Source organism: Carcharhinus amblyrhynchos, unplaced genomic scaffold (genome assembly GCF_965287045.1).
Source record: "Carcharhinus amblyrhynchos unplaced genomic scaffold, sCarAmb.v2.hapA scaffold_444, whole genome shotgun sequence".
Lineage (NCBI taxonomy): Eukaryota > Metazoa > Chordata > Chondrichthyes > Carcharhiniformes > Carcharhinidae > Carcharhinus > Carcharhinus amblyrhynchos.
This window is the reverse complement of record NW_027650184.1, coordinates 58,658-70,000: the sequence shown is the minus strand read 5'-3', so window position 1 is coordinate 70,000 and position 11,343 is coordinate 58,658. Positions and strand designations below refer to the sequence as shown.

The window sequence follows — 11,343 nt, the reverse complement described above, 5'->3', positions numbered from 1 at the left end:
TGTGTGGCGGGGTGGGGAGTGTACCAGTCTGTGTGTGGCAGGGTGGGGAGTGTATCAGTCTGTGTGTGGCGGGGTGGGGAGTGTACCGGTCTGTGTGTGGCGGGGTGGGGAGTGTACCGGTCTGTGTGTGGCGGGGTGGGGAGTGTACCGGTCTGTGTGTGGCGGGGTGGGGAGTGTACCAGTCTGTGTGTGTGTGTGGCGGGGTGGGGAGTGTACCGGTCTGTGTGTGTGTGTGTGGCGGGGTGGGGAGTGTACCAGTCTGTGTGTGTGTGTGTGGCGGGGTGGGGAGTGTACCAGTCTGTGTGTGTGTGTGTGGCGGGGTGGGGAGTGTACCAGTCTGTGTGTGTGTGTGGCGGGGTGGGGAGTGTACCGGTCTGTGTGTGGCAGGGTGGGGAGTGTACCGGTCTGTGTGTGTGTGTGTGTGTGTGTGTGTGTGTGTGTGTGTGTGTGTGTGTGTGTGTGTGTGTGTGTGTGTGTGTGGCGGGGTGGGGAGTGTACCAGTCTGTGTGTGTGTGTGGCGGGGTGGGGAGTGTACCAGTCTGTGTGTGGCAGGGTGGGGAGTGTATCAGTCTGTGTGTGGCGGGGTGGGGAGTGTACCGGTCTGTGTGTGGCGGGGTGGGGAGTGTACCGGTCTGTGTGTGGCGGGGTGGGGAGTGTACCAGTCTGTGTGTGTGTGTGGCGGGGTGGGGAGTGTACCGGTCTGTGTGTGTGTGTGTGGCGGGGTGGGGAGTGTACCAGTCTGTGTGTGTGTGTGTGGCGGGGTGGGGAGTGTACCAGTCTGTGTGTGTGTGTGTGGCGGGGTGGGGAGTGTACCAGTCTGTGTGTGTGTGTGTGGCGGGGTGGGGAGTGTACCGGTCTGTGTGTGTGTGTGTGGCGGGGTGGGGAGTGTACCAGTCTGTGTGTGGCGGGGTGGGGAGTGTACCAGTCTGTGTGTGGCGGGGTGGGGAGTGTACCGGTCTGTGTGTGGCGGGGTGGGGATGGATGGGGACTGTGCCCTCCTGGGTATGATTTGTTGTGCTAGTGTTCTGACGTTCTGTGCCCTCTTGCAGAGGTGTGGGCTTCAGTTTCATATTCTCCTGGCTCCTCATCCTCTTGGTGTTTCTCACCTTCTTCGTGGGTGGCAACGTGCAGACCTTGGTTTGCAAACCCTGGAAAAGTGGCGAGATTTACAAGGTGGGTGTTGGGCATCGCCGTCCGTTACTACACCCCGCTGCCCGCCCCAGCCCCGGGGTGGGTGGGGGGTGCGGTGGGGGGAGGCCACCATCCCTCTGACCCCAGCGCAAAAAAACCAACTCACCAGGGCGCAGCCTACGTGACCCCTCCCCCCCCAACAACTCCTGGCAAACCTCCCTCTCCAAAAAGCCCTGACTTGCCACGCTGGCTGGCAGACGTGGGCAGGGTCTAACAGGGCAGAGTGTTCCCTCGCTCGGAACCACTCGGAGACGGGGAAACCCCCCGCAACCCGGGATCAACAGACCGTTCCACCATCCTCCCACTCCCACCCGCTCCGATTTCACCCCCCCCACCCCCCACACCGGGGGGTGGGCGGGACACTGGAATTTTACCCCCCAGTGGTGCCATCAAGATATCCGACACGGAGGGAGACAGGCCGTTCGGCCCGTCTGGTCGATGCCGGACGGGCTCCTGAACCTGGCTGTGAACGAAGGCTTATCAGAGTGACTCCTCGGTCCTCTCTCCCCACAGGCCTGCCGAGATTTCGGTTTTTTTGTTCCGAAACCGATTCCCGTTTGCCTACGTTTGGGCCCCCTCCCCCCCCGAAGCCTTTCCCATCCGTGTACCCTGTCCAAATGTCTTTTAAATGTTGTGGTTGTACCCGCCTCTACCCCACACACACACACACACCACCCTCTGGGTGAAAACGTTGCCCCTCGGGTCCCCTCTCACCTTTAACCTCTGCCCTCTAGTTTTGGACTCCCTGGGGAGAAGAACTCGGCTATCCACCCTATCTCTGCCCCTCGTGATTTTATAGCCCTCGATAAGATCACCCCTCATCCTCCTACGCTCCAGGGAAAAGAAATCCCAGCCTCTCCAGCCTCTCCCTCTAACTCAAACCTTCCAGTCCACTTGGAAATCCTTATTTCACCCTCTCCTGTTTAATAACATCCTTCCTATCACAGGGTGACCACAATTGTACACGGGGCTCCAAATGTGACCTGATCAATGTCCAGTAAAGAAGTAAAAGTAACATTTATTTATTAATCACAAGTCGGCTTACATTAACACTGCAGTGAAGTTACTGTGAAATTTCACGAGTTGCCTGTTCGGGTACACTGAGGGACAATTTAGCATGGCCAATCCACCTAACCTACACATCTTTGGACACTGAGGGACAATTTAGCATGGCCAATCCACCTAACCTACACATCTTTGGACACTAAGGGGCAATTTAGCACAGCCAATCCACCTAACCTACACATCTTTGGACACTAAGGGGCAATTTAGCATGGCCAATCCACCTAACCTACACATCTTTGGACACTAAGGGACAATTTAGCATAGCCAATCCACCTAACCTACACATCTTTGGACACTAAGGGACAATTTAGCATGGCCAATCCACCTAACCTACACATCTTTGGACACTAAGGGACAATTTAGCATAGCCAATCCACCTAACCTACACATCTTTGGACACTAAGGGACAATTTAGCATGGCCAATCCACCTAACCTACACATCTTTGGACACTAAGGGGCAATTTAGCATGGCCAATCCACCTAACCTACACATCTTTGGACACTAAGGGACAATTTAGCATGGCCAATTCACCTAACCTGCACATCTTTGGACACTAAGGGGCAATTTAGCATGGCCAATCCACCTAACCTACACATCTTTGGACACTAAGGGACAATTTAGCATGGCCAATCCACCTAACCTGCACATCTTTGGACACTAAGGGGCAATTTAGCATGGCCAATCCACCTAACCTGCACATCCTTGGACACTAAGGGGCAATTTAGCATGGCCAATCCCTCTAACCTACACATCTTTGGACACTAAGGGGCAATTCAGCATGGCCAATCCACCTAACCTACACATCTTTGGACACTAAGGGACAATTTAGCATGGCCAATCCACCTAACCTGCACATCTTTGGACACTAAGGGGCAATTTAGCATGGCCAATCCACCTAACCTACACATCTTTGGACACTAAGGGGCAATTCAGCATGGCCAATCCACCTAACCTACACATCTTTGGACACTAAGGGACAATTTAGCATGGCCAATCCACCTAACCTGCACATCTTTGGACACTAAGGGACAATTTAGCATGGCCAATCCACCTAACCTACACATCTTTGGACACTAAGGGGCAATTTAGCATGGCCAATCCGCCTAACCTACACATCTTTGGACACTAAGGGACAATTTCGCACGGCCAATCCACCTAACCTGCACATCTTTGGACACTAAGGGACAATTTAGCATGGCCAATCCACCTAACCTACACATCTTTGGACACTAAGGGGCAATTTAGCATGGCCAATCTACCTAACCTACACATCTTTGGACACTAAGGGACAATTTCGCACGGCCAATCCACCTAACCTGCACATCTTTGGACACTAAGGGGCAATTTAGCACGGCCAATCCACCTAACCTGCACATCTTTGGACACTAAGGGGCAATTTAGCACGGCCAATCCACCTAACCTGCACATCTTTGGACACTAAGGGGCAATTTAGCACGGCCAATCCACCTAACCTGCACATCTTTGGACACTAAGGGGCAATTTAGCACGGCCAATCCACCTAACCTACACATCTTTGGACACTAAGGGGCAATTTAGCATGGCCAATCCACCTAACCTACACATCTTTGGACACTAAGGGGCAATTTAGCATGGCCAATCCACCTAACCTACACATCTTTGGACACTAAGGGGCAATTTAGCACGGCCAATCCACCTAACCTGCACATCTTTGGACACTAAGGGGCAATTTAGCACGGCCAATCCACCTAACCTGCACATCTTTGGACACTAAGGGGCAATTTAGCACGGCCAATCCACCTAACCTGCACATCTTTGGACACTAAGGGGCAATTTAGCATGGCCAATCCACCTAACCTACACATCTTTGGACACTAAGGGGCAATTTAGCATGGCCAATCCACCTAACCTACACATCTTTGGACACTAAGGGGCAATTTAGCATGGCCAATCCACCTAACCTACACATCTTTGGACACTAAGGGACAATTTAGCATGGCCAATCCACCTAACCTACACATCTTTGGACACTAAGGGGCAATTTAGCATGGCCAATCCACCTAACCTACACATCTTTGGACACTAAGGGACAATTTAGCATGGCCAATCCACCTAACCCGCACATCCTTGGACAATGGGATGAACCACATGCAGACACGGGGAGAAACTCCGCACAGTGACCCAAGCCGGTAATTGAACCCGTGACCCCGGAGCTGTGAGGCAGCAGTGCCAAGCACTGTGCCACTGCCCGCTGGTGAAAGTTGCCCCAGCCTTCCGTGCGATGGCTCCACCCATGGCGGTGAGCAAGGTGGCATGGGAAACGTGCCCAGGCAACGGGCAGGATGTTGGCGGCCCGTGGTTACCGTGCGCTGAGGTCTTCACCATGGGGGGGGCGGGGGAAGGCCGGGACACTGGGCATGAGGGGAGAATCCGAGGACTGAAGGTCGATTTCTTTCTGCAGGCTGTGGATTTCCTCGCAGCTGCCAACAGTGACCTGAACATCTCGAATTTATTGGGAGTGCAAGTCAGCGTCGCTGAGCTCTACAGGTCAGTAATAACACACCTGGTAAAAACACAGCCTCACCGAATGGTTACCACACAGAAACAAGGCCATGGGCTCCATCTACTGCTGCCTCTTGCCGGGGCGTAGTCGTATCAGGGGTTGTGGTTCAGTCGGGCAGCACAGTCGGTGCAGGATTGGAGGGCCGAAGGGCCAGGTCCTGTGTTGTAATTTTCTTCGTTTCCTTGCCTTTGTCATCATAGAATCCCTACAGGGCAGGAGGAGGCCATTTGGCCCATCGGGTCTGCACTGACCACAGTCCTATCCCTGCAGCCTCATCTATTTACCTTGCTAATCCCTCTGACACTAAGGGGCAATTTAGCATGGCCAATCCACCTAACCTGCACATCTTTGGACACTAAGGGACAATTTAGCATGGCCAATCCACCTAACCTACACATCTTTGGACACTAAGGGGCAATTTAGCATGGCCAATCCACCTAACGTACACATCTTTGGACACTAAGGGGCAATTTAGCATGGCCAATCCACCTAACCTGCACATCTTTGGACACTAAGGGGCAATTTAGCATGGCCAATCCATCTAACCTACACATCTTTGGACACTAAGGGGCAATTTAGCATGGCCAATCCACCTAACCTGCACATCTTTGGACACTAAGGGGCAATTTAGCATGGCCAATCCACCTAACCTACACATCTTTGGACACTAAGGGACAATTTAGCATGGCCAATCCACCTAATCTACACATCTTTGGACACTAAGGGGCAATTTAGCATGGCCAATCCACCTAACCTGCACATCTTTGGACACTAAGGGACAATTTAGCATGGCCAATCCACCTAACCTACACATCTTTGGACACTAAGGGGCAATTTAGCATGGCCAATCCACCTAACGTACACATCTTTGGACACTAAGGGGCAATTTAGCATGGCCAATCCACCTAACCTGCACATCTTTGGACACTAAGGGGCAATTTAGCATGGCCAATCCATCTAACCTACACATCTTTGGACACTAAGGGGCAATTTAGCATGGCCAATCCACCTAACCTGCACATCTTTGGACACTAAGGGGCAATTTAGCATGGCCAATCCACCTAACCTACACATCTTTGGACACTAAGGGACAATTTAGCATGGCCAATCCACCTAATCTACACATCTTTGGACACTAAGGGGCAATTTAGCATGGCCAATCCTCCTAACTTGCACATCTTTGGACACTAAGGGACAATTTAGCATGGCCAATCCACCTAATCTACACATCTTTGGACACTAAGGGGCAATTTAGCATGGCCAATCCTCCTAACTTGCACATCTTTGGACACTAAGGGACAATTTAGCATGGCCAATCCACCTAACCTGCACATCTTTGGACACTAAGGGGCAATTTAGCATGGCCAATCCACCTAACCTGCACATCTTTGGACACTAAGGGGCAATTTAGCATGGCCAATCCACCTAACCTACACATCTTTGGACACTAAGGGACAATTTAGCATGGCCAATCCACCCAACCTGCACATCTTTGGACACTAAGGGACAATTTAGCATGGCCAATCCACCTAACCTACACATCTTTGGACACTAAGGGGCAAATTAGCATGGCCAATCCACCTAATCTACACATCTTTGGACACTAAGGGGCAATTTAGCATGGCCAATCCTCCTAACTTGCACATCTTTGGACACTAAGGGACAATTTAGCATGGCCAATCCACCTAACCTGCACATCTTTGGACACTAAGGGGCAATTTAGCATGGCCAATCCACCTAACCTGCACATCTTTGGACACTAAGGGACAATTTAGCATGGCCAATCCACCTAACCTACACATCTTTGGACACTAAGGGGCAATTTAGCATGGCCAATCCACCTAACGTACACATCTTTGGACACTAAGGGGCAATTTAGCATGGCCAATCCACCTAACCTGCACATCTTTGGACACTAAGGGGCAATTTAGCATGGCCAATCCATCTAACCTACACATCTTTGGACACTAAGGGACAATTTAGCATGGCCAATCCACCTAACCTGCACATCTTTGGACACTAAGGGGCAATTTAGCATGGCCAATCCACCTAACCTACACATCTTTGGACACTAAGGGACAATTTAGCATGGCCAATCCACCTAATCTACACATCTTTGGACACTAAGGGGCAATTTAGCATGGCCAATCCACCTAACCTACACATCTTTGGACACTAAGGGACAATTTAGCATGGCCAATCCACCTAATCTACACATCTTTGGACACTAAGGGGCAATTTAGCATGGCCAATCCTCCTAACTTGCACATCTTTGGACACTAAGGGACAATTTAGCATGGCCAATCCACCTAACCTGCACATCTTTGGACACTAAGGGGCAATTTAGCATGGCCAATCCACCTAACCTGCACATCTTTGGACACTAAGGGGCAATTTAGCATGGCCAATCCACCTAACCTACACATCTTTGGACACTAAGGGACAATTTAGCATGGCCAATCCACCCAACCTGCACATCTTTGGACACTAAGGGACAATTTAGCATGGCCAATCCACCTAACCTACACATCTTTGGACACTAAGGGGCAATTTAGCATGGCCAATCCACCTAATCTACACATCTTTGGACACTAAGGGGCAATTTAGCACGGCCAATCCACCTAACCTGCACATCTTTGGACACTAAGGGGCAATTTAGCATGGCCAATCCTCCTAACTTGCACATCTTTGGACACTAAGGGACAATTTAGCATGGCCAATCCACCTAACCTGCACATCTTTGGACACTAAGGGGCAATTTAGCATGGCCAATCCACCTAACCTGCACATCTTTGGACACTAAGGGACAATTTAGCATGGCCAATCCACCTAACCTACACATCTTTGGACACTAAGGGGCAATTTAGCATGGCCAATCCACCTAACGTACACATCTTTGGACACTAAGGGGCAATTTAGCATGGCCAATCCACCTAACCTGCACATCTTTGGACACTAAGGGGCAATTTAGCATGGCCAATCCATCTAACCTACACATCTTTGGACACTAAGGGACAATTTAGCATGGCCAATCCACCTAACCTGCACATCTTTGGACACTAAGGGGCAATTTAGCATGGCCAATCCACCTAACCTACACATCTTTGGACACTAAGGGACAATTTAGCATGGCCAATCCACCTAATCTACACATCTTTGGACACTAAGGGGCAATTTAGCATGGCCAATCCACCTAACCTACACATCTTTGGACACTAAGGGACAATTTAGCATGGCCAATCCACCTAATCTACACATCTTTGGACACTAAGGGGCAATTTAGCATGGCCAATCCTCCTAACTTGCACATCTTTGGACACTAAGGGACAATTTAGCATGGCCAATCCACCTAACCTGCACATCTTTGGACACTAAGGGGCAATTTAGCATGGCCAATCCACCTAACCTGCACATCTTTGGACACTAAGGGGCAATTTAGCATGGCCAATCCACCTAACCTACACATCTTTGGACACTAAGGGACAATTTAGCATGGCCAATCCACCCAACCTGCACATCTTTGGACACTAAGGGACAATTTAGCATGGCCAATCCACCTAACCTACACATCTTTGGACACTAAGGGGCAATTTAGCATGGCCAATCCACCTAATCTACACATCTTTGGACACTAAGGGGCAATTTAGCATGCCCAATCCTCCTAACTTGCACATCTTTGGACACTAAGGGACAATTTAGCATGGCCAATCCACCTAACCTGCACATCTTTGGACACTAAGGGGCAATTTAGCATGGCCAATCCACCTAACCTGCACATCTTTGGACACTAAGGGACAATTTAGCATGGCCAATCCCCCTAACCTGCACATCTTTGGACAGTAAGGGTCAATTTAGCATGGCCAATCCACCTAACCTACACATCTTTGGACAGTAAGGGTCAATTTAGCATGGCCAATCCACCTAACCTACACAGCTTCAGACTGTGGGAGGAAACCGGAGCACCCGGAGGAAACCCATGCAGACACAGGGAGAATGTGCAGCCTCTACACAGACTGTGAGCCGAGGCCGGAATTCAACCCGGGTTCCTGGCGCTGTGAGGCAGCAGTGCTATCCACCGTGCTACCCAGCCCCTTATTCCCGTTACACCGCCCTGTTTTCACTCTCAGTAACAGTGTCTATGATAGCAGTGGCTGGACAAATCCTCCCGGTTCACAAATGCCCTTCAGGGAAGGAAATCTGCCGTCCTTACCCGGTCTGGCCTACACGTGACTCCAGACGGTTGACTCTCAACTAAATTGGCCTCGTGAACCACCACCACCACCATCCCCTGCCCCGACTCTCCGAAGGCAATTAGGGACAGGCAAGGAGTGTAACGGTGGACTGCCAGTGATGTTTGTGAGTTGTTCCCGATTAAGTTCCCCAAATGTGGCCTTACCAACGTACCAAGTTGTAATCTGGCTGAGATGGTCCAATTTACAGAGCGTGGACAGGGGGTAAGAAGGTGGGATTGGTGTTAGGCAGTGAGACTATGGGGTGATCTCATGTTGGATCAGACGAATTATTCAGGAAAGAGACAACTCCAATCTCAGCAATCTGGCGGGGTTGGTTTTCAGGCTGATGAACGAGGTTCGCTGGGTTTGGAACCCATTCTGTTCCGTGAATGTCTGTATAAGCTGTGCACGTTCCTTGATGTCTTTTGTTCATCCACAGGTAATGCGGTCCACCTTGTTGTCCGACAAGGGGCATACACGCGGTGGGTCGTGCGAGGGCTGCTCTTGGATGTTGCTTCGAGAGTTGCCGAGTGCTTCACGTCGTTAGTGTACGCTTAAACTGGACCATCTGACGGGCAACATGACAGCTCAGTGACTATCACTGTTTGCTGTGCAGATACATGGATTTGGGCCGGTGTCTGCGGGAGTTTGCGCATTCTCCCCGTGCTTGCGTGGGTTTTCTCTGGGTGCTCCGGTTTCCTCTCACACCCCAAAAACGTGCTCTGAGGCTGATTGGTGTTAACAAATTGTCCCTAAATTAGACCTCCCTCAATCTGGCGCACATATAATTCCCTAAGTTTGCACCCCTTTATTGTGGAGTCCACGAGGTGTAGACAAAAGTCGTAGGTGGAAGAAGGATTGGGATGAGGCGCTGACTGAGTGTTAAAATGGGCAGCATGGGCTTGTTGGGCCGAAGGGCCTGTTTCCTGTGCTGTCCTGTTCTTTGTTCTTTGTGTTTTGGTGATGGTGGGAGAGGCGGGACTGACACCGGGAAGGAGGGGAGGAATCGCGGCCTTTGTGCACGGTTCGCCTTTGGCACCTCGTCCATCGTGACGCCTTTTCCGGAATATTCTCACCATACAAGGGGTGTTAGGCACGGGGAGGCACTCACCTTTGTCAGCTCGGATGTTGACAGTTCTGTGAGAGATCGTAATGATTTTTATGAAGCTCTGAAAAGCAGGAGGTTCCAGGTTCTGGATGTGGGGGGGAGTGGGGGGGGATCGATTGCATTTTGTTACCTCCCGATAAATGAGGTTGAGGGGAAGCTGGGATAGAATGCAGGAGAAGGGCTGAATGGCTCCGAACGTCGGCAGTAACAGCCCCGGGTGGAGAGCACGTGGTTTTGAGCGACTTCTCTTTCTCCTTCATTCAGGCGCTGTGAGAGGGGGGATTCATTGTTTCACTTCCTACCGGCGAATCAGAAGACGCAGTTAAACGAAGCCCTGAACCTGAGCACAGTACGTACCCACAACCCCCAGACACCCCACATTTTCTTTCTGTCTCTCTGCGCTCACGGCGTGTGAATGATGCTGTTAGCATTACAATGATGAAGAGGCACTTTTCAATGAAGTACTTTGAGTACATATAAATGGGGGACATTGACTGTTTTGCTCAAAGGGGTACAACTAGGGGATGGCTGGGACCCCCGGGCCTGAGAGGGGAGTTGAAGGACAACTAAGGAAAGGTCTGGTGGCTTGGACTTCAGCAGTTAGTCTGGAATATTCAGTCCCATGGCTGATTTGACTTGACCTGATTTAATTTGATTTGACTTGACTTAGTTTGACTTGATTTGATTTGATTTGATTCGATCGGACTTGATTTGACTTGATTTGATTCGATCGGACTTGATTTGACTTGACTTGACTTGATTTGATTTGATTGGACTTGATTTGATTTGATTGGACTTGACTTGATTTGATTCGACTTGACTTGATTTGATTTGATTTGACTTGATTTGATTTGACTTGACTTGATTTGACTTAATTGACTTTGTTTTATTTTATCGTTGTCACATGTATTGGGATACAGTGAAAAGTATTGCTTTCTCCGTGCTGTGCAGATAAAGCATACCGTTCATAGAGTACAGAGGGGATGTCGAAAGGAGAAGGTGTAGAATATAGTCTTACATTCACAGCTTGGATGTAGAGAAGGATCAACTTAATATAAGGTCTTCAAAAGTCTGACAGCAGCAGGGAAGAAGCTGTTCTTGACTCGGTTGGTATGTGACTTTTTCCCAATGGAAGAAGGTGGAAGAGAGAATGTCTGGGCTGTGTGGGGTCCTTAATTATGCCGGCTGCTTTTCCCCAGGCAG

General features: G+C 50.2%; 1 protein-coding gene across 1 annotated transcript in view; it reads left to right on the top strand.

Moving 5' to 3' along the window:
• Positions 1–11,343, top strand: part of LOC145339397 (prominin-2-like) — a 67,169-nt gene that overhangs the window by 37,500 nt on the left and 18,326 nt on the right. The window contains exons 12-14 of the mRNA XM_080183849.1: positions 1,050–1,173; positions 4,699–4,784; positions 10,405–10,489. Of these exons, the coding sequence (XP_080039975.1) occupies positions 1,050–1,173; positions 4,699–4,784; positions 10,405–10,489 (295 nt within the window). The remainder of the gene's footprint in view (positions 1–1,049; positions 1,174–4,698; positions 4,785–10,404; positions 10,490–11,343) is intronic.